General features: G+C 33.6%; 1 protein-coding gene across 1 annotated transcript in view; it reads left to right on the top strand.

Annotated features, from left to right (window-relative positions):
• The window catches only part of LOC145662808 (uncharacterized), a 42,756-nt gene that overhangs the window by 5,471 nt on the left and 11,784 nt on the right, over positions 1-25,501 (top strand). The window contains exon 2 of the mRNA XM_081728701.1: positions 13,697-14,804. Coding sequence (XP_081584827.1) covers positions 13,843-14,804 — 962 coding nt within the window. The 5' untranslated portion in view covers positions 13,697-13,842. The remainder of the gene's footprint in view (positions 1-13,696; positions 14,805-25,501) is intronic.

Raw genomic sequence — 25,501 nt, 5'->3', positions numbered from 1 at the left:
GTAATGCCAAAATCACAGATAATAATAACGTTGTAGGGAACAGTGTGGAGGAAATTCAAGTTACCGGTAAGGATATGGAGATAAATGGTGCTTCAAAAGTTACCACACAAAAAGTAAGCAATAACTTAGTAAATAAAACGAAAGATCTTGTTAACGCTAGTAATCAAACTAGTTCAAACGTCGAGTTTGTAATGCTGTTAGAGAAATTAAACGAAATGTCGATAAAACAAGATAATCAGTCAAAAATGTTAACTGAAAGATTAGACTATCAAGCAAGGGAATTTAGTGAAAGGTTAGAAACCCAGGTTAAAGCAATAAGTAATAATTTTGGTAGAAAGATAATTGAGTTACAGGGTGAATTAAAGGCTTTTCAGTTAGAGACTTGCATTGAAATTCGTAGGGACTTAAAACTTGTACAGGACGATGCTGAAACTTTGAAGAACAAGTGTGAAAAAGTAGATTCACAAGTAGAAGAACTGAATAACCGTTTAGTGACTTTAGAAAATGATAAAAAGAAACACGAATCTAGTATTTGTCAGTTAAATGCACGTGTAAGTTCATTAGAAGAAAAAAATAGGGTTATCAATAACGAAATAGAAAAAAGCATTAAAAGAAATGTCCATTTGTGTAGCCAAAAGAGTCAACACCTAGACCAACGTTTGAAAGAATTAGAAAAGCAGGTGGAAATCTTTAGTTCAGGTGAAAATAAAACTACATCAAAAAGTAATTGCATTGATAATCGAAAACAACTGCAATATACTGTAGGTTCTAGAAATTCTGAAGTTGAGGTGCAAGAAATTCCAATCGCAAGTACTTACAAAAATTGTACTACTACAAGTATTGTTACTACAATAGCTAGTACTACTCCGTGCAATGGACGAATTAATGTTACATCGCCTTTTTGTTTGCCTTTTGAACCACTTAGGGCAAATACAGTATATGGTACTGAAGCTACAAACGTTCATAGTAATGCTAATAGTTTTTATCCTTTTAACACTACTAAGAGCCAGTTAGGTTGTTCAACTGCTGTTGCATGGTCTGGTTTAAGTTCTTTACAACCAAATACAAATACTTTTAGTGCTAATAGTGTTAACAATCCTTTTTACCTTCGACCAATGAATCAAAGTAATACTGGATTAAGTCGAAACGTAAGTATGTTCCCATATTCAACTCAAGAGTCTAATAAACAAAAAAATGGTAACAATACAAGCTTTTCCTTAAAAGATTTAAATGCGTTTCCAAAATATAATGGTAATCCTACGCAAGGTGCCGCCCGAAACTTTTTAAGAGAGTTAGTTCAGTGCATGGAATTGTATAATATGTCAAAAAGGGAGAAATTGTTAATAGTCCAGAGATTGTTGACACATTCGGCATCAGCGTGGCTGAAGTCAGTTTCAGGAAAAATAAATTCATTCAATAATTTTGTATATCAGTTTAAAAAGCAGTATTTCTCAGCGCGCCTGGAACGTGCACAAAAAAGACAGTTGCAAGCTCTTCGTTACAACAAAGTAAAGTTCCCGCAAATGGTAAATTTTGTATGGTACATTGTAAATCAGTATTACAGTATTTGCAATACAATAAATAAAACAAAACTAGTAAATCTGATACTCGAGTGTTTACCAAAAGGAGAGTCAAAATTGTTAAAACTAGTAAGTTGTCAAAATACAAAATCCCTAATTGCTCATTTGATGAAATTAAAAGCACAAACGGACGTTGCAAAGTGTCAATCCTCTAGTGTGAAGCAAACAAAAAAAGCTTTTGTTAGAAATGTTAATGTTCAAGAGAGTGAAAAGACGAAAATTGATTCTTCGGTGCAAACAGAGCATTTTTTTGGTAATAGAAACAGTGAAACTTCTGACCGTAAAGGTTATCAGTATTCTTACAAGCCATACCGCTACCAACAAAATAATAAGTTCAGAAGAAATGGTCGTGGTAGGAAAAAAATGTATAATAATGATAATAATAGGAATTATAATTCAAATTGGAGACGTGACGACCCCGAGTTTAATTCGTATCCTAATGAGTCGCCAAAAGTACAGTATTCATCAGAAAATGACGAAGGCGAAAGGAATGTAAATTATCGTATGGGAGCTAATTCCATTCAGAAAAATCCTAACAAAAATACGGTAGTGACAGATGCTGTTGTTCATCACTCGCGCGAGAAAAACTTCCCATGCAGTCGACATTAAAAGGGGGCAATTTCGACTGCAGTTTGAGTCCCCGGCAGTACTCAAATTTCGAAAATACTTTTGGTAATAGATGTTTCGATTTAACGAACACTTTGCATGGTGATAAATCTATTGTTTGTGTTAACAATATCCAAAAAGAGGGTTAAAAAGTTCGAGTTAATAAAATTTCAGTGGATAGCGGTTGTGCATCAAGTAAACTTTCAAAATCGTTCTCAGAATTGGTTTTCAAACCTTGGCAGGATAATTATCCACTTGTACAGCGAAGCCAAAACATGCCATTGCAAATACGTTTTGTTATCAATGAAAAAAGTGAGTTAAGTAATTCTAGGGTAAAAATAAGAAAGTGTCATCCTCCTACTGTAAATTGCAAAGTAGCTGGACTTCCTATAAAGTGCATAATTGATAGTGGCTCAGAGTTAAATTTACTCAGTTTATCTGTTTAAAATAAAATAAAAAATAAATATCCTTCCGCCAAATTACGCCCAAATCCTAATATTGTTTTGTGTGGCTTTGCTAAAAACGAAAAATACTTAGTAAAAAATTACCAACTTTTAAATCTGGATATCCAGGGCAAAATATTCGAAACGCCAGTATATGTGGTAAAAAACCTGAAGACTGATATAATACTAGGTGTCCCATTCATTAAAAGATATAATGCTGTGTTAAATTGGAAAAACAAAATCCTGTCCTTCGAGGATTCTAATGAAACAAAAGTTACTGTAAACTTAAATGAATATAATATATTTTTGGCAAAGTTAAAAGTGCATGATCCGATCCAAGAAAAAGAAGAGGGTGTAATCTCCAAAAAAGAAATCAAGAATTACATTCGTGAAAAAAATAACTTGGATAACGAAACAAAATCAAAATTATTATCATTGTTGCTGAAATATCGTACGTTGTTTTGTGAGTATCCAAAAAAAATTAAAACAAAGCCGTATAAAATTCAGTTAAAGGATAACGAGCCCATAGTAGGTAAATCTTACCCAATTCCTCAACACATGCAGGGCAAGTTCAAAAAAACCTTGAGTAAATGGATACGTATTGGTGTAGTGAAGAAATGTGTTAGTCCTTATAAAAATCCAATACATTGCGTTCGCAAGTCATCAGGCAGCGTGAGGCCTGTATTAGATTTGAAACAATTAAATACAAAAGTTATATCACCAAGGGTACAGGGGAAACCAATATCAAACATTTTAAATCGTATGTCAGGGTCTACCATTTTTTCTTCATTGGATTCTACGGATTCATACTATGGTATTGCACTTCACCCAGAGTCATCTCTTTGTACTAGTTTCCTTTATTTAGGAAGACAGTTCATCTTTTTACGAATGCCAATGGGATTAAAGTCTTCAGGATCAGTTTTTCAAAGTGTTATAAATCATTATTTTAATATTAATACTAAAAATTTTGTCATATGTTATTTAAATAATATGATGTGCTTCTCACCTTCATACGAGGATCATTTTTCTCACTTGGAAAGAGTATTAAAAATTTTTCGAACAGAAAACTTTTCATTGAACTTTAAGAAATGTCAATTTTTAAAATCCAAAATTTTGTTCTTAAAACATGTAATAAGTAAAAATTCCATACAGGTAAATCCTAAACATAACGAGGCCATTCAAAATTTTCCAATTCCCAAAAACAAAAAGCACTTGAAGGCATTTTTAGGGCTTGTTGGATGGAGAAAACGTTTCGTCAGTAATTTTTCTGAGTTAACATCACCTTTGTACAACCTATTAGAAAAAGTAAATAAATTTAAATGGACACCTAAAGCTTTAAAATCTTTCAACAAATTAAAAGTCATATTGAGTTCACCTCCTGCATTATCTCAGCCAAATTTTAATCTAACATTCCATGTCTATACTAATGCAACTGCCCAAAATCTCGCTGGTTATATAGCACAACATCCTAAAAAACAAAAAAAAATAAATGTAATTGGTTACGCTAACAAACGTGTTAAAGCCCATAAGATGTCATTATCAATATTTCAGTTAAAACTACTGGCAGTGTTATTTTTGTGCAAGCAGTTTTCATATTATCTATTAAAAAAAAACTATCATACATTGTAATAATACCAAAGTAAAACATTCGTTAACTCTAAAAAACTTAAATCCGCGCACAACCCGCATAATTCTAAAACTACAGAGGTTTAACTTAAAGTTTGTACATTTGCCAAAAGTAAAAAACAAATTTGCAAACATTTTAAGCAGGTACCCACCTAATGTCAAAAAAAAACCCTCAAATACACCAAGTAAACTTCATGTCTCAAAAAGATAATTCACTTCTAAGTTTTAACAAAATAAAAAAAAGTCAAGCTTCAAATAATTATTGTGCAAAGCTAAAATCTTTGGCAGCAAATTTACAATTTCAAAATAAAGTTAAAATTTTAAATGGCGTAATTTATCAAAAAAATCCTAAAACTCAAAATTGGTTGTTAGTAATCCCCAGTAAAATGATTTCCAATTTGGCACAAAAAATACATGTTAACGGACATTTGAAATTAAAAAAGTGTTTAGCGTTCGCTAAATCAGTGTTTTATAGTAAAGGTATAAAGTCTGCCTTCGCAAAATGCATAAAGAACTGCCTTAATTGTGCTACGTCTAAGTTCGCTAATAAAAAAATAGCTAAAAAAACCTATCACATTACTGGTAAAAAACCACACGAAAAAATTTATATTAATATTGTTAATAAACTTCCAGGCAGTTCCAGATACTATTTTATACTTTCCATTTTAAATATTTTTTCAAGGTTCATTTGTTTTTACCCTCTAAAATTAGCAAAAACAAAAAAAATTGTTGCAATATTAAAAAAAATATTTCCATCATTATCCTATTCCAACATATTATATTACTAATCAAGGAGCTCAATTCAATTCAAAAATATAAAAAAAAATTTATACAAAATATAAAATGCAACATATCATAACATCCCCTTATAATCCAAAGTATAATGGTTTAGTAAAAAAAACATAAAAACTTAAATACTATCATCAAAGTGTATTGTCATAATAATCACACACACTAAAGTAAAATATTAAAAAAAGCACAAAATCTAATAAATAATTCGTTTGGTAGCAACACAGGGTATACTCCATCTAAACTATTTCTTTCGTATTCAGCATCAAAACGTTTTAAATCTAACTATCCCTAGCCTAAAAAAATAAAAAATGTAAATATCAAAAATCATTTCCTAAAAGTTATGTCAAAAATAAATTCTAAAAAAACAAAAACACGGTAAAGTCATCAGAAAAAAAAGTAATAATCAAAAAAAAGGATTTGGTTTTGGTAAAAACACATGCGCTTTCTTCATCCTGTAAGAAGAAAATACACAAATACATAAGTACTTACACAAAACCGTATCTAGTGTCTAAACTTATAAAAAATAATACTATGTTAAAAAATCTTAAAGAAAATGCTGCTGGCATTCAAAATTTTTCAAATTTAAAAATATTTAATTGTTCCCGAAAAAAACAAAAAAAAAACTGTTAAAAAACTATGTTGTAGTTACATAAAATTAGTTTGTTTTGTGCACTTTTATATATATCAATATTTAGTAAATTTAGTTTGTTTTCGTCTTCGTTGTATAAATATTCTTTAATAGCATTTGTGTATCTACTAAACACTAAAATAGTAAATTAACTTTACATTATTATTAAACATAAACTTTTACATATTAAAAACTAAGTAATTTTAATAAAATATTTAAGTAAAATTAAATAATATAAACAAAAAAAAAACAATTTAAAAACTGTTATTTTTTTTACTCATATTATTTTTTTTGTGTAACAGGAGAAAATGTAGCGTTCAGTTTTTCCCCTACAATATTTTAAGTATTCTGTTCATAATGTTTTTGTATGTTTTCATTTATTTATGTAATTATTATTGTTCACTCTTTTGGTTTGATATGTTTTTAAAATTGTTTAACTAGTGTCTTTACAATTGTCAAAATTAGTTTTTATAATTTATATACTGTGCTTTTCAAAAGTATTTCCGTAAAAAAAAAATAAGTTAAACTAATCACCATCCAAAATTGTGCGGCAAGTAAGGCAAAAAAATTAAAACATATTACATATCTAATAATTAGCCTTAAAACTCATAATGCATTAACTAAATAAATATATCTTTTAAAAAAATAAAACATTTAAAATACAACATTTCTTATAAATTTTAATCTTCAAAGTTATAAATACAAACTAACAACAAATCAAAGTAAAAATAGCAAGCAAGTATTAATATCATTATAATGCTACTAGCATATAGTTTTTGCACTTATAAATAATAATATTATTTTTAAAACATCAAAAAATACTAAAAACTCATCCGCATTCTTTAAATATTACAGCACAGCTGCAAATTATTACAAATATAAACTTACTACGGTAAAATTTACAACATACAATATAAACTGTATAATAAATATTAAATAACTAATATTTTATTGTCCTTCAAAAATAACCGCTAGTATTTTTTCAATAACTGGTTCAAATTTAATATAAAATATCATGTGGCAACAAAATTATAATAGCACAAGGCTAAAAGCAACAAACCTAAATACATAAAATAAAATTAGTTCCTTAATAAGTTATTTTTTCTTCTTTTTATAAGAAGTGGCAACCCATAAAAAAAATATAAATAGTATTTTATGTCTGGGCTAGTACGTTTATAAATAATAAAAAAAAACAACGCAAAACAAAATATTGTCAAGCGTTTTCCAAATTATAATTTCCGTAACATTACACAATGTACTGTTATATCCTACGCAGGGCAGCAGGAGGCAGTGCCCCCACTTTTTTGATATGACTTACTAATGTATTCATGTAAAGTTTTTGCGCGTATTACTGGTTCATAAAAACTATAGTGCCATATAATATTTGCCGTTGCATGAGTACGTATTGGTTATTTGTCTTCCCGTGGAGTTAAGAAAGCTACATGTTTTGCGTTTTAATTACCACGGAAAATGGTCCAAAAATTAAGCTATTGTAGTGCAACATTTCCAGTATACTTTAATTTCTTCTTACAAGGCCTCGATGTGTTAGCCGCTTTGAAACTAATTGAGAGAACATTTTGCAAAGCCAGAAAAGTCTTTCACAAGTTGTTCTTTAATTGCACAAAAATATACCTTTTTCAATGTTTCACCTACAGCATTTATGATATTTCGCAGTTGCAAATTGGTGGTGAAAGTTTTTTTTTTTTTTTTTTTTACTAGCAGACACAACAATGCCCTTTTCGCAGGTGCAGCAAAGTCTTTTCGTTGGCTTTCTTCTTTGAATAGAAAATAAGAAAGAAACAGTTGAGGATGCTCGAAGAGCACTGCCAGAACAAGATTTGGCAAAAACCGTGGTTTTTATTGAAAATAAAAAAGTTTTTTTGTTTAAACCGGTTTTTTTTGTTTAAATAATTTGCTCTATGTATTTACATCACACATGGACAGAAATAAGTTTGTTTCGCCTTGGTGTTATTCTGCAACTACCGGGTTATGCTGAAAGGGGTCCATAAACTTAAAACGGAATCCAAACCGCTTCTCGGCTTATATCCGAGAGAAATTGTTGTGCATTTGAACTCTAAACCGGAAATAATTGGCCACAAAGGCGATACGTCTGCCGACTCACTCACGAAGGACTGATAAAAATACGTTGTGCTGATCTTTACATACTTGTTAATGTAATTGTTAAGTCATTTCAGAAGGACAAAAAGATAAACGGTTGCACAAGTGAAATCATTATGCAGAATTACATATGGATAATTTCAAAATGAGTACAGGAGATCTAATTTAGTCCAAGTGAGTTCACTACGACTTTTATTAGTCCAAGTTAAAGAAATACGAACACTTAATTTGCATATCAGTAAGAAAAGTAAATAAAGATACGAATTATTTGAGTCCACTTTAGCTCTGACCAATTTATACATAAATAGATGCTAAAGATACTTCTGGTTTCAATAAATGCCTTTCGTGGGGTTTGTATGACCCTCCCCTCCGAAAACTATGGAATTTCAATGCATTTTATCAATAGTAAACATCATTAAAACATAATATTTAGAATTTTTCTTTGCAGTTGCATAACAATAATAACAAATTATTAAAAATTACAAAAGAAACATTCATAAACTATATATATATATATATATATATATATATATATATATATATATATATATATATATATATATATGCTTTTGTAGTATAATCTCTTTGAGTAATGAATGGGGAATAATTTAGGTCTGAATATAATACGAATAATATACGGGACTGAAACGTGATAACCCACAAATGTCTATTCATCAAGATTTTACGAACACTTACACTTTTACGAACATTTTTCGTTTTTTGGTTTAAACCAGCTAAAAAAAATCTTGGTTTAAACCGCCTTGGCATGAAACAGCCAATCCTGGCCAGAACGAACTTAAGAGTTAATTTTTTCGAAATTTATATGAAATTGTATATTAAATGTATTTGATTAAAGTCAATAGATAATACATTTACATATTTGGGATCTGCGTATTAGAGGATCTGTTGAATGATTTGTATTAAGTTGTCACTTTTTATCACCGTATATGTATTGAAAATGAAGATATAACCAGTGGCCACCGGTTACTATTTAACAAAATGTTAACCATCCTCTTAGGTATTGATCAACACCAATATCATCTCTCTATGACTTACGGTTCCCGAGATATGGCTTCTTAAATCTCCCGAATTCCGAACCTTTTTGGACGATATCTTGGGAACGGTAAGTCATAGAGAGATGATATTGGTGTTGATCAGTACCTAAGAGGATGAAAATTTTGATACCAAATAGTGACCAGTGGCCACTAGCCAAATCACACAATTTTCCAGAGAGAATTTTAAGATGCTCATGAGCAAGGAATCGGATCTCTTCGTACACTTTCGTTGTTTAAGAATACAAAGTGCTAGTAATAGTGCTAGAACCACATGAATTTTTAAAGAGAATGGAAGCCTGTTCTCAGACACCGAAGGTGCGTGCCTATTGCTTTTTAATGCCATTTTAGGGAGGAAGATAAAATCTCTGACACCTCGCAGCACCGTTACTTCTACTCACGTTTCAATGATGTTTTGGTGATCTATAATGGTAGTTTTCTTAATAGTGTAAAACAGAGTGACCGTGGTTGGTAATACTAGCACCAGAGTAGTGGCTGCCTTTTCCCCTCGCACGTGGTAAGAAATTTCAGTGACAATCTCTTCATGGCCCCTCTATAGATGACATGAGTGATTCCATTTCAAATCGTCCAGGGTGGTTCACTCGACTGTCTCAGATTTAGTTTATTTTTTAAAATAAGAAACTACATACAAAATTATTAGACCCATATTTTTTCTTTTTGCTGAATTTTTTTTCTTCGATATACAGCCTTCCAAATGGCTGCCCTCCCCTCGGATTGCTCTAAAAACTGAAAAACATGTCAAATTAAAAATTTTATTGTAGAGAGACGAGTGTACTTAGTAACATATTCGCAATAGCAGGAAGAGTTTAAAGTTGTATGTTTCGGTGGAGGGCGAAAATTCATCTATTGGTTGAATAGGAATTCGCAATTCACTCTCAGTGTTGCCAACTTTGGTGAACTTTTTGCTAACTTCAAGCATTGTTTTTCTGTCCTCACGAGCAATATCAACTATCTGCTTCTAGCATCGAAATCTACTCCATAAGGTCTCTTGAAAATATAAAGGACTTACGTTTCTGAATATTACATCCCACGTTATAGCATGACGAAAAGCTGAAAATTTCATTAAAACGCCATGCTTGGACGCCATTTTCTCAAAAAACCCACCTTTTAAAAATCTGAATTCGCAATACTACGTTTTTGCAGACGTGCTATACACAATATATATATTTTACCGCAAGGTAAAATTTTTGTTAAATATTCTTTCTGTACACAATTATCTTTTGCCTTTTAGAATAATGAACACATTTAATACGGTCCTTACTGTAATAGGACTTCTCCATTTTTATTCATACAAACACTGTAACTAGAGCACTACAATGTCATGTTACCAGTGAAAACAGTTTTCATGGTTCCAGAGAACATTAGAACGATGTTCACGACACCGAATCACGTAATAAACTGTTTTGTGGTTGCAGCAGAACTTCTTGAACAAGTTCGAATTTGATGCGTGGAGTTACGAGAGGTTTTGCAATAATAAAAAGAATCTTTTTCCTTTTATTAGTTTTATTATTATTATTATTATTATTATTATTACAACTTACACAGACGTAGTTTTTATTCAACAATTTGGTTGTACTAATGATGACAAACATCAAGTGAAACTCACACTTAATATTGTAACCTATCAATAACGCACAAGATAAACGTTTTAATGAAATACATGTAAGTTTTCGAAAACTGTGGTGATGTGGGGAAGATTGTGCTTCATGTGATGTTTACAATCATTAATGAATACTAAATATCAAATAAAAACCACGTAGTGACATTTGGAAACAAAAGTTCTACCAAGTTGGCAACACTGCCAACCGAATTGCAACGCACGTAAAAATCATCATATTGATACAAATCAACTTTCTGAACTTCATCATAACTTTAACACATAGTTCTGATTTAGCGCGAAATTTATATTTCATTTTCCATTGTCGCGAGCCGATTTTGGGTCCCGAGTTGGAAACCATGTAACTCAAAAACGAAGCGGAATTCGACTCATGTTTATAGTAACTTTACTGGATTTGATGTCAGGATTAATCTCTCAAAATTTTCATACTCCCTTTCAAATCGTCTTGTGTATAGGACCTAAATGTCCGTAAGAAATATTTACATTCCAAGTACAAAAATCGAAATTTTCAATAATTAATTGCGAATGTTGCGAATCCATTATACACAGTAGTATTCTACGAAGTTGTCTTAACTTTGACGGAAAATTTTGTACGTGTTATCTTTCAAATTTTGGCAGCCTTTACAGTGACTGCTTTTTATACTTCTACAACAATGAACCCTCCCGGTAGTTAGAATTGATGTTAACCGCCAACATTATAGCCAAAATACAGTTGGATGTTCTATCTTACGGTGCAAGTTGAAACTGCCTCTTTTCTGTTCATGGGTTTGCACACAGAGTACTGTGAAACTCTTTTCATATTTTGTGCAAAGTAACCCCTGATGTGCAAAGTAAGCCCGTCTTACGGAACATGAATATTGTCGCATCATTGGAAGCCACATCCCATACACCAAAACTGTGCAGCTACTGTTGCATTTTATAATATTATTTCCCAATATTAGTTACTGGGAGAGGAAGCTTTTTCTGATAATCAATACAAATACCCTGTATGGAAGGGTCCTTGTGCGATCTTTCCTTCACCTTCCTTAAGTAGATATAAAAGTGTTCTGATTTTTGACAATGCACTGTCTTCTCTAAAAAGACAGCCTTCCTTTGTTTCTCTGTACGAGTAGCCTTGCGTTGTGCACCCATTCTCATGCAATCATCACAAATATCTTTTCTTGGTTGAAAAAAATTTAAATTAAAATGGATGCGCGTTGAAATACTGCATTAAATAACGAATATTTAAAATCGTAACGTACATCTGGATTTTGCTTTATACGATGGTGAGTTCGGCAGGTAGATATTGGGCAGTCTTTGATTTAGCGCGGCAGTAATGACTTTCCTTTGTGGGAATATTTGCAATATAATCGCATACATTTTGTGGGACATACTCATGCTTCTTATGTCCTGGCGGATGCTTCCCTCTCTTATCAGTTGGTGAATGACCCAAACTTCAAACTTTCCGGTACGTTCTTCCTCGCCTCAATCCATGCAAAACATGAAACGCCTTCATACAGCTGATGTGAAAGATGCACTCTCAGAATCACTGTCGATGTTATTTGTTGAACCTAACTCCCTTACATATTTTGAGTCACCAGAAGGCATATATTCAAAGCCACTATCTTCAGGTAAACATTGACTTGTAACACCGTCGCTCGAATCTTAATCGGCGTCAGCCATTTTTTCACTATGCAGCAAGTCCTCTGGCGCCAAAGCAGCAACGACACTCTACAGCAGACGCGGAACAAATTTGACTTAACAACATCTGCTTCCAAATATAGACTTAACAACTTCTCTTCCGAAACTCAAACTCCCTTCCCAAGGACAGGTATATCATTTGAACGACTTAATGTCATCTAATTTGTTTAATATTTAATACCGGTGTAGACCTGTATTGTAGGATATATGTCGTGCACTTAACAACATTTCTTTACAAACTTGACTTAACTTCTGATCTGAGTGCGTCAATTGCTTTTATCAGGTACTGTGTCTGGTCAAGGAAATTATATATTACTGAAACTGTAGTACAGATTAGTAATAGTGTTTTCTTTTATTTAAGTGGAGCAAATATGACTTCCTATCAGAATTTTCACTCTTGTCATGTGGCTGTTATCTCGAGGTTGAATATTGCCAGTGTTTGTTTTAATAAGAAAAAATGAAACAAATATTTTTTACCATGAAATGAAAATGAGCAAATTCATTTTGTAATTATTAATCCTCTTTGAATGAATGTCAATATTATAATCAAAACTATGTAATAATCACAACTAATTACTTTTCGTTAATATAAACATTCAGAATTTGAGAGTATAAGAATTGTTTTTCGGGGTAAACAAATCAGAACATTCTGCATTTTTGTTTAGTTTCTTGCTTTTACTCTTTTAGGTGAACCTAATGCAGTATTTGTCATTTAATTTGCCATTTGTGAGGTTTCACTGAGCGAACCAGGAAATTATGACGAAATTGACGCCGAGTAGATGTAGCGTAGATTTAATATACTAATCACGGTTGTCATTTTAAAAATATAATTCTCTTGTTCTGCTAAAATATCAAAATAGAAACATGTAATGTAATAGGTGAAATACAAATAACTCAAAATACCAATATATTTTATTATCTTGTATGTATGTTATCTTAATAGTGCTGTTCAAGTACCAATAGTAAATGAAACGTTAATTAAAATAATATATCGTCTATTACTCAATAGTATACTGCATTAATAGAATTGACGATAAGAGGTAGACTAAAAAGCGTGCACACATGCCACGCGTAGCTGAATGAGTGAGTAAAGGACACATGTGACGACATGTTTTCCATTCCACTTCAGGCTTACACTAATGTACAACGTAAATAGTGCATTCCACGTTGAAAATTCAAACATTTAAAACGACGTATTTCTAAACATATTTTCCTTTAGATAAATTTAGCTATCTGTGCTAATAATAATGTTGATAATAGTATAGTGCAAATTTTTTTGTAAGGCTATATCGAAACTCATTTTCGTCTCCAAACTAAAATTTATATACATTATTTCGTTAGTGAGGTATGTAACTCAGTTGTTGAAGCAGAAATTTCTTACTCGAACCAAGTTTAATCATTTTCGTATTATTTCTCTCTAGCTATATTGTTTTAATTTTTGTGAATTCAAAAATTGCAGGAAAACTTTTAATTATTTGTATTTACTTTATCCTTTATTAATGCCTAAATATATATTTTTCTTATTTTTATAGATGCTGCTGAAAAGACTTCTTTGAATCAACCAGAAGAGTAAAATAAAAGTTAATAGTCGAATCATATATAGTGGTTTAAAGTGTGTCGGTGTTGAATGTTGAATTTTATTTATAATATATAGATATAATAGAAAGTACAGAATTTCATGATGAATGATGAATGTGAAACATCAATCCATCCAGATTATAAAGCATGTAAAATGGAATCTAAGATGCCATTCAAAGTTGAAAATACAGCTGAAGATTCAGTGGAAAGGAAGAATGTGATAATTACTGAAATCACTGACTTAATTTCGCTATTATTGGAAGTTGAAAAAAGCGTTGATGATTCAATGAAAAGAAAGAATGTGGTAGTTACTCAAATCAGTGACTTGATTTCACCATTATTGGAAGTTGAAAATACCGTTTATGATCCAGTGGAAAGAAAGAATGTGATCATTACTCAAATCAGTGACTTGATTTCGCCATCATTCGATGTTGAAAATACTGTTGATGATCCAGTGGAAAGAAAGAATGTGATAATTACTCAAATCAGTGACTTGATTTCGCCATTATTGGAAGTTGAAAATACCGTTGGTGATCCAGCGGAAAGAAAGAATGTGATAATTACTGAAATTAGTGACTTGATTTCGCCATTATTGAAAGTTGAAAAAAGCGTTGATGATCCAGTGGAAAGAAAGAATGTGATAATTACTCAAATCAGTGACTTGATTTCGCCATTATTGGAAGTTGAAAATACCGTTGGTGATCCAGCGCAAAAAAAGAATGTGATAATTACTGAAATTAGTGACTTGATTTCGCCATTATTGGAAGTTGAAAATGCCGTTGATGATCCAGTGGAAAGAAAGAATGTGATAATTACTGAAATCAATAATTTGATTTCACCGTTATTGAAAAATAAAAACACAAACAAGTGTGAAAGCACAAATAATATATCACCTTCCAATGGAATTAATTCAATGATACGAGAATCTGATATTCAGAGCGCTGGTTGCGCTAATACATTTAAAGATGATGAATATTCTATACATTCAGAAGGGAGCGAAAACTTCTCAGATAGAATAATAGAAGAAAGAAAAGGAGATACGAATGATAACCAACTTCGAAAGTAAGCGTTTACATAAATTTTATTACAATACTTTTATATACAGAGTGAGGTATAAGTCAGTTAACATCCCTGTAGCAGAGAACGGCTTGGCGTTCACACTTGGTTCATCGTATATGTTGTTCGAGTGGGTAATGGATCATATTGCATGGCATAGTTGCCATGGCCATCATCTTGGAGAACGCCATCTTGTATCCAACTTTGGATATTTAAATGGGAAGGGGGCGTGTGGGGTATCATTTGACACGTGCTTGATCTGATTGAAATAGTGATGTAGTCAATTTTCACCTCCGTTATTTGTTAAGAAGTTATTGCGTTACAAACGATGAAAATTTGGCATTACAGCATCTTTTTTCTGTTGTTCCGGGTGATGTAAGATGTCGCTTACAACCTCAGGACGAATCGAGATCGTGGAGAAGAGTGATGGACGATTTGCCAGGGTGATTGCGGCTGAGTTTAATGCAACCCACCCAGAGTGAGAGAACATCTCACACGTTGCAGTGTTCAAGTTGAAGAAGTTCCATGAGACGGGCTTTGTGCACGACAAGGATCGATCTGAAAGTACACGGACCGCTACTGCCGACGACAAGGCGACAGAAGTGTAGGCTGCTGTTGTGAAAAGCCCAAAACACAGTTCCTGTCGTGTGGCATCCATAACAGGAATCAATCAGAGATCAGCGCTACGGGTGCTGCGTGTGAACAAGTGGCACTCATACAAGATGCAACTCCAGCATCAGGTAACAGAGGATGATCCAGACAGATGAGTGCAGCTTGTTGAATGAGCCACAGAAAGGTGTGAGGAGGATCCCATGTTCCGACATGTTCTTTTCAGGGATGAGGCATTATTTTTCGTCCACGGAGAGGTCAGTAAATAAAATCACAGATACTGGAATGACACAAACCCATATTGGCGCCAAGACAGCAAAGAGGTGGGTGGGGAAAAGGTGATGGTGTTTTGTGGAATTTGGGAGACGCGCATTATTCGACCTTACTTCATCCACGGCATCCTGACTGGTGAGAAATATTGTGATCTGCTCGAGGATGATGTGTTCCCTGCTCTCTTGAATGAGGACGGTAATTTCCCATTCTTTTCGTAGCAAGACGGGGATCCATCTCACAATGCATTATGTTCACACAAATGGCTCGAGTCAATTTCCGGGATATTGGATAGAGCGACGGGAACCGATAGAGTGGCCACCGCGATCTGGGGCCATCTGAAGAACCTGGTTTATCAAGAAACCTATCGTGATATCCACCATCTGATGCAGTGAATACTACAATGTTGTGAAACCGTCGACCCGGGCATTTCGAGTCCATGGGGATTGGCAGAGACGCCTTGCAGTGTGTCTTGCTCAAGAAGGACAGCACATAGATCGCATACTGTAATGCCTAATTTTCAGTCTTTGTGACGCAATAACTTCTTAACCAATAACGATAGGTGAAAATGGACTGCACCACTGTTTCCCCTGACATCGAGCTCGTGTCAAATGATACCCCACGTGCCCCCTTCCCATTTCAAAATCCAAAGTTGGATCCAACTTAGCTGCTGTGGCAACCATATTGTGCAATATGGTGCATTACCCATTCGTACAACACATACCATGAACCAAGTGTCAACGCCAAGTCGTTCGTGTGCTATACAGGTGTTAACCGACTTCTTCACCCTTTCTGCAATATTTATTTTGCAGAAATAGATATTTTCGGTCTCGTATTCCATTGTACTTTTCTCGACGACGGTTTCTTGTAATCAAGACACTCCTTAACAACGGGGTACTCTTCCGTAAGTTCTTGGCACTTCTCTGCATCGCGACACTCCAATCTCTCTTACATGCACTTCTCGATGAAGAGATACTCCTCGCCACTGGAGTACTCCTAATTTTACTTCATATTTAACCCTAGGAATACCAAGAGAGGCCTGAGAGGCCCACAAAGTACTATTCTTAATCATTTTTTAACACTTCTAATTCGATAAAAAATCTGAAGGAACTGATGTCAGGCTTTGAACCCATTCGTTGTAAAACGTCTTGCTTAGCTTTTAGGGATTCTTCTGTTTGTAAATAAACTAAGCATTTTGGACCTTATAGGCTCCCCCTTGCTAGTATTAAGGGGCTGTTCAGCGGATACGCTCTTACATTCCAGTCTTTTGGCTATTTCTTTTACTTTACTTTCAAACAATTTTGGTATGTCATGGAGAGGCAATCTGTATTGAAGCTATTATTCTGATGTTGCCAACTATATATAAAAATTTAGTTTTTGTATTTTTCTGATTATTTGCTTGTTATCTACGTAATATTTTATTTTCTATTAGTTTATCTCTTCAGACTTGTTAACACCTAAATATGTCATTTTATATTATAATAACACATACAGAGTGGACAATTTATCTTGATCATCCCTGATAACGGAGAAACCAAAAGAGGGAGGAAAGCGAAACTCCACGAAGCAACTATAATAAAGGAGACATCGCTTTACATATTAGACACCACCACGTAGTGACAGTGTTTTCAGCCCAATATAAAGTTATATTTTTTCAAATGGCACTACGTCAGCTGAACTATAGCTTAAGTAATTTCTCCTTTAAAAATTCACAAAGTTTACTTTACTTTTGAGATAAGCTTTTGGAACAGTTTTTGAATGCACTCGTACAATTTTGTTCATGTTTCGTAAATAAATCTGATGTATTGTTCAACGCTTATAACTGAAAAAAAAAAAAACGAACGTGAGAAACTGTATAACTGAAGGTTCTCAACATTTTTTAATTCCTGCCGCATATTACTTGTTCACTGCTGTCAAGACTTACCTTTTGCTTCCTTTGGAACCACCTGTAATTCAAATTATATCTAAGAATTCCGTTATGAGCATATATGGTAATTACACTATGTAGGGAACCTCTTACGGACTCGTTGCATCTTGCTGAAATATGCGTTTAAATTGCATATGTGTCTGTCAATACGCTGATAATAACCCCACTCCACGGTTTCTCGTTTTCGAAATAACGCGTGTTGTAATGTAGTTTTGACGAACAAATCAGTGTTTATTCAAAATATATTCGAGTACTAAAGTTATGACGTTCCAAACAAATACTAACAAAGTTATTAAGATTTTACATTCTTCAAAGGACTTTATTTCGAAAAAGTGCTTAGATAAGTATCACATCTAATTATGTAAATTGTTTTGAATACACATAAAGATCATAATGCCATCTATAGCCCTTTGATATCTTGAACCTTTTCAGAGGTGTGAAAAAAATTGTAAAACTTACTCTGTTCCTTAAAATGGCGTATTTGTGGGGATTTCTTTTTTTAAAAAAAAGCAGCCGTTGCTTTCTCTTGCTTATATGGCATCACAGCAATATTTGATGGTAGGTGTAATTACAAGTTCTCGAAATTAGATAATTTTAATAGTGTTGCAAACTTTATCAGTGTTTACCATATCTCCAGAAAGGATTAAGATATCAAATTCCTGTAATCAGCGTTATGATCTCTATATCTATTGAAAATCATCTGTGATTAGATAAGGTGCATACCTATGTAATTTTTCGAAATAAAAGCTTTTGAAAAAATCAAATTTCTAATCGTTTGTAACTGTTTATATTCAGTATCATGTTCATAGTATTAGACATTAATGTACTTCAAATGTTCATTAAACTGTCCGTCTTGCTTGAGTTGTAACCATTTTGGAGGTCAGCAAAGTTTGGATGATACTGAATAAATGTGCTACTGTAGTTTTATGTTTTGCATGCAGATTTCAAACATGTAATAACCTGACTTAGTGTCGTTTGAAAAATATAACTTAATGTTCAGCTGTCCATACTGTTAACCTGCTGATACCAAAACTGTCTAAATGTCCCCTTGTCGATATCTGCATGGTACAACATTTCGACGTTTTTTATTTGTCTTAACTATAAAAATTACAAGAGGTAACATCTAGGTAAATAGTCCACCCTGCATCTAAAAGTACCACCTGAAATACCGAAGAAACAATAAACACTAGCGATATACGATTTACGGTTAACAGCAATATCAAATGGGGCTCGTCAAACGAAGGTATAGTGTAGTAGGAAAAATATCGACAAACGGAACGGAACGATAGACAAAAACATGAATAACATGAGGGCATACAACGAGGGAGATATACAACGTCGTTTGTTCCATCCTTCTGTTAGGAGTAAATCAAACAAAGTGTTTTCCATGTTTAGTCGGACAAAGTGTTCAGAGTTAGAAGAGCAATTGCATAAACAAGTGAATAGCGTTACTATGTTATGTTGATTGTAATGTATGAAGTTGTTATTTTGAAACCCTTGTCGATGTTAAGGTTTGAGCCAGAACTGGCTGATAAGATTATAAGGTATATGAGCAATAAGTGGCTGTGTTTATTGTATACTTTTCAATGTTTAATTGTGGTTTGCTTTAAGTATTGAATGCCAGCATGTTAATAAGGCAGTTGAAGAAAGTGGTTATGTAATTGCTACAATTAGATAACGTTGTTATAAATGTCCTTGAGTCTTAGTGGTTGGAATGAGGTATGTTTATGTATTGGTTGATGTTTATGTACCCAGAGATATTTAGATTAAGGTTGACAGTCGTCCGAGAGTGGTTTCTACATTCATTGGTAATCACTAGTAAGATTGTTAAGGGAACACTACTGCACATAATAACGGAGATATGATTATGGGGATAGTTGTAAACAGAAAGACAAGTGATCCACTTGACTGCTAGTACAGCGGTACGTATGAGCTGTCAGAAGTCATGGGAATAGACGAAGAAACAGAAACGTAGGGCGTTTAAGAGGGAAGAAGAAAACAGACGTCATCAGCATCATTTATTGACAGTGTATAGAACGTGATGAGAATTAGCATGACAGTATGTCGAAGAACACCATAGAGAATGACATGTGCAATGAGCGTAAACCTAGACCGTCAAAGCGTATGTTCAAAATGACGGCTGTACACTCAATACAAGCATCGAGACGCACACGCAAAGATCGTTCCACAAAATGTAGCATGGCATATGGAATGGCCCTACAGTAATGTGTTGTTGCACATCGCCTGGTGGTGGTGGCATATCCCGTAGACAATGTTCTCCAGTTTTCTCAGAGGAAAAAGTCTAACGACGTCAAATCTGAAGAAGAGCCGATCATTTGACAGATCATCGCCGTTCTACACATGGATTGGGAAACATGTTACTCAAACGTGCTGTAGTGCGTCGTGCAATGTGAGCTGGGCACCCGTCGTGGTGATACCACCCTTCCTCCTTTATCTGAAGTAGTATGTGCTTTAAGAGTGCTGGCAGTTCATTGTTTAGGAAATGTAAGAATCGGTGAGCATTCAGTGTTCCATGTATGAAATAAAGCCCATGATTATGTTCATCGTTACAGACCAATAGCGCGTGTTAGATTAATGTTTCCATGATTGCTAAAGGTCGCGTGAATAGGATACGCGACAAATATGGAGTGTTGTGTTGTAACACCCCAGTGCAAAACCGGACACGGTTCACACAATCATTCCCATGCAGTTCCTGATGGATAAAGATATGGGTGAAACCCATGTGTATGGAGAATGCTTAAAACACTTCGGTGACATACCACCGTCCCAGGCAATATCATGGGAGATGATCTGTGGATTCACAGCAACAGCGGCTAGAACATTCTTTGCACCCACCTCACCTGTAGTTGGCTTGTTCCGCACACGTTTTCGTGATCCACGCTTCCGATGTCTCTTACTTTCACAAAATTCTTACCAAAGAAAAAGAGCTCACGATGGCTGCCGTCTGTCTGAATACTTTTCTACGTACACACGGCAGGCTTCTGAGGCATTCCTTCTGCATTCTCGATAGGTCAGAATCATGTCTACTTTTTCTGCGTTTGAAAACCACTACGAATGCCTGCTATGAACTAGCATGATCTATGTTGCGGCAATCGGAATTTGCTGCGCGATTTTTCCTACCACACCATATCTCCGTTTGACAAACCTCATTTGATATTGCTGTTTACCGTAAACCATATATTGCTAACGTTTCTCGTTTCTTCAGTATTTCAGGTGCTACTTTGAGATGCCTCGCCTATATATATAATAGAGAGAGAGAGGGAGGGAGAATGAATTTTAAAACAATATCGACAACGTTTGACTTGTGACACCGGGATAAGACAAAATGTATATATCAACTTGGGTACAGAAAGACTTCCTTTCGGCACTATGACTAACCGAAAATTTGTCGGAAAAATACAAAAACAGCCATAATTCGAGACCGAAATATCGAATCGAAGTTTGGTAATATTCTATTATTTTTAATCGTAGATTCGACTAATGAATAATTGGAAGTGGTGGAGGGGCGACCCCTGAAGAAACTGGGGTATTCCTTAAATATTGTATCAAAAGTTGAAAGAGGAAAATAAACAACAATCGTATACAATATTTTAACGAATGAAAATCATTGTACATTGTTCAATTTGGGAGAATTCGAAAGAAACAGAGATACGCATGTTTATCTACTTTGTCTCAGTACAGAATAAATTCTCGGAGGAGGAACTGAAGTGAAACTAAGTCTTTTAAGTGTCACGATTAAGTCTTTTAGCGTAATGGGGCGGATTGGAAATGATAGCTAATTATTGCGAAAGAGAGTGTAAGAGAAAACAGGAAATTCCGGAGAAAACTCACGGACACAATGTTGCCCTCCACAAATTTCGTGGTCTGAGATTGAACAAGTTACACCAAAAATGAATGCTCCAGGAGCAACCATGCCATTTCCTTTGGAGGAAGAACTATGAGTCCGGTAGATGTACCGATCAAGTAAATACTACGCGCGATAAATAAATGTACAAAAGCGTATTGATGCTTAAAATGTGGAATTTGTTGTTTTCTTCATTTAATATATTTTTAGGTCAGTTATTCTCAACAGGTAGCTCACCGTTAAGGTGGGTTTTAATACATTACATTGTTGTTATTAATTGTCAGGAGCAACTAGACATATGGGCTACCGAAAAGGTCTTAAGTGTTCAGACGGCTAAGACTTGCTATTGTACATCAATTCTGAGAAAATACAAATTGACGAATACCATAAAAAGACATCTAGTAGATTGGTTTTAGATTGCCGTAGATTGCCGAATGCAAGAAAAGCTGTGTTGTCAGCATATTGAAAAGTAAATGGATTGATTTCAAATACAGAACAAATTCTATGACTTCGTATTTCAGAAAACGAACAAAAAACAATAATTTCGTTTTTTTAAAATTATTTATTTTCGTTCCAAACGAGCATTTGAAAAAAATCATTTCAATAACACATAATCTGATTTCTAGAAGCCACTTATTCTAATACTTGTACTTTAATGCATGGTGGAAAAATTCAAATATCTGTCTATTAAAATGCTGCAACAGCAATAAAAGCGCCTGAACTCCAACCCCTAACTTTTGATTTCAAACCTTTGATTTACGGTTATTTGTGATTTCACCTTTAACAAAGACGTGTACTTTAAATAAATTAAACACCGTGTGCGTGGGTTTCCTCCCACTTTCTTCATTCCACTATTTCATTCATTACTCATCATCACCGTCTCCTTTAGCCTAACCGGCATAACCGTGGGACGTAGAACTCAGATTTCATTTCATTTAAATAAATTATTTAAAGAGATTTTTTCATGAAGTTTATTTTGTTCAATTAATGTTCAAAGCCTTTGCATTTTAATGTCCTTTTTCTCCAATATCAATGCCAGTGAACTGTGCTGCCATCTTTGGGCTTCTCTTAAACTAGACGTTTATATGTTTGTGGCAAATTCTTTCGACAATAAGATCTCGAAAACTACAGGCTCTAGAAGACTTTTTCACTGATCGATTGCAAATTTTGCTTAGATTGTCCAGTTCTAATTGAATATTTAAAAAACTAAAGCATCATATCCTACGCATTATACATTCCAACACCAGATAATTGTTTACAGAGGCTACATATTTCTCAGGCGTTGTTTCATGGCCAAATTATAATGAGAAACGAAGGATAATCATTTTTCCAGTCTAAGTTGAATCTTTATTGTTTGGAGTGCTTTGCCCAATCAACACCATATATCTCTGACATTATAATTAATTGTGTATGTAATGTATTTGCTTATTACATACTGCGCGCAAGAAAAAAAAACACTGATCATACATGAATTAAAAACTCCAACCGGAAGTAGGCTCAAATCTTGCAAACGGTGCAGGATATTGAAAAAGTAATCGTAAAATCTCCCCTTTACTGTATCTCTTAAAGATTTTTATCAAGATGTCTTTCACTTGTTTCTGTAAATGGACATGTACGGATGTGAGGAATGACAAGGAAATTCATGCTCATATGTGAATGGTGCGCTGTGTAGAGAGCGCAGGTTCAACTAGTCTATATATTAAAATGTTAGGTTTATATGTTTGTCCGCAATCTTTCGAGAATGAGATCTCGAAAACCACAAGTGCTGTAGAGCGTCTCACTCTTAGATTGCAGTACAGAGCAAATGAAGCGCGCTGTTGCCACATCTTTTCCGCCGTATGTTTTCTTCTGAAGAAAGAATAAAAAAGAAAGAGTGACCGAGTCTGTAAATAAAGACTTTCTTAAATTCATAATTTTCATCGCTTTTGCCATTCCATTCGCGCAAATTCATTTAGAACGGCGAATTGGAGGGTACGAAACAACTGTCTAATAATTGTGTGTGAGACTTTTTCCTTTATGATGATTTATAAATCGTTTCAATAAAATTTTGATGGAAGCAAGACGAAATCGAGAGAACACGTGAAACGAATAGAAAACGTATGATTGAAATAAATGGCAGACTAAACAGTTCCACACAGATATTTTCTATACCGATTGTGCGGTAAACTAAGGAATAGCAATAGCAATGGGTAAGATTATTGCTACTGAAGTTTGATACGAACAAAACCTGGAGTAGGGGAATAGTGATACGTGACGAGAAAATATGACGTATGAGAACGCTCATTCGTCTATGTATGCAAAATATCCGCAAATCCAATTCCGTTTGTCAAATAAAGTTACATCGTAAAGTATATTGTAAAGGCGGCTGCTCCCCACTTCCGATGGTTTAGATTTATTTATTTATTTCATTTTCCGCCGTAAGAACTTAGCGTTCATGGCTTTGTCAAGTGATACAGTTGCTATTACAATTAATAATAATAATTACAAGAGAAACGCTACAATTAATAATAAAATTATTTTAAAAATTATTTATAATAATAATACAAAATACATACATAACAATAAAACTTAAAGTGTATTTTTAGAAAAAAATATAAATTGTATCTTGTTTTATATATTTCAAAATTCAAATAAATCTTAATATTTACATTACAAAGAAAGATCACACTGAAAATATTCATCTAAACCATAGAAAAGATGTTTAAGTTACAGTAACTTGAGGTGCCTTTTAAACTGTAAGTTTGGCATTCGTTTGACACGATCTGGTAATTTATTATAAAGTTTTATTCCTATGTGGTGGAACAAATTTTGAGTTCTTGTTAGACGGAAATTTTGTATATGAATATGATTGGTTGTTCTTATGTTGTATTGGTGTAGGTCGGAATTGAGTTGAATTTTTCTTTTATTCATATGTATGAATGATGTTTCGAGAATGTATATACACGGCAATAGTAATATTTTAAGTTTCTGAAACAGTGGTCTACTTGGTGTATGAAACGAAACTGATAACATTATTCATAACATTTTATTCTGCATTGTAAGTACTTTCTTCGCATAACAGGTATTACCCCAGAAAATGATTCCGTACGATAGAATTTACTGGATCAACCCGAAATAAATGGTTTTCAAGGTTTCTGTAGTTAAAATGTTTGTATCATCCGCAAAAAGTACGCTTTTGTTTGGAACTATATAATCGGGAAAATCGTTAATGTATATAAGGAAAAGTATAGGACCTAAAAGTATAGCTAATATTGGTCCTTGTGGAACTCCGTGCCTAATGTGTCGTACCTCTGATTTGGTTGGACCTATTCCTACATATTGCATGTGGGTAGTCAAATAGGATTGGAACCATAAATTAGCATGACCTGTAATACCATATCTACGCAATTTATTCAATAAAATTTTGTGATTAACAAGGTCAAAGGCTTTTGTGACATCCAGAAAAATTCCATATATTTTATTTCTTCTCTCTCTCGCTTTATATATATCACTTAGAAAAGCAACTACAGCATTGTTAATTGATTTGCACTTCCTAAACCCGAATTGGCTCTTCGTGAAGATATTCTTTTCCAAAAAGGGCACCAATCTGTTATACATAACTTTTTCTAAAATTTTGGAGAAAACAGATAGAATAGAGATAGGACGTTAATTTTCGATCCGGTTTTTCCTTGCGGAACAACAGTATGATATTTTAAAAATACCAGGAGATCTAAATGAAACATTGCACTATAATAGAAATTTTAAATGCATTTGTGAATATGAACGATAGATTTAAATATTTAAAATAAAAGAATAAGACAAAAACGCACGCTATATATATCTTTTAACCACTTTCGCTACTTCCAGTTAAAGATGAAATCAGTTTCATGTATTCAGTCTGTAGCTGAAAATTTGAAGAGCAGGAAATGTAAACGAGAAATAAAATCAAGGATAGGAATATCGAAAGAAGCCTTTAAGAGGAAGGAAAGTCTTTTGTAGGACTTCGAATAAAGAGCTGAGAAAAAGACTCATAAAATGTTTTGTGTGGAGTAT

The sequence above is a fragment of the Thermobia domestica genome, chromosome 1, assembly GCF_964235325.1.
Source record: "Thermobia domestica chromosome 1, izTheDome1.hap1.1, whole genome shotgun sequence".
Classification (NCBI taxonomy): domain Eukaryota; kingdom Metazoa; phylum Arthropoda; class Insecta; order Zygentoma; family Lepismatidae; genus Thermobia; species Thermobia domestica.
The sequence above is the reverse complement of the archived record's forward strand: the minus strand, read 5'-3'. Positions and strand labels throughout refer to the sequence as shown.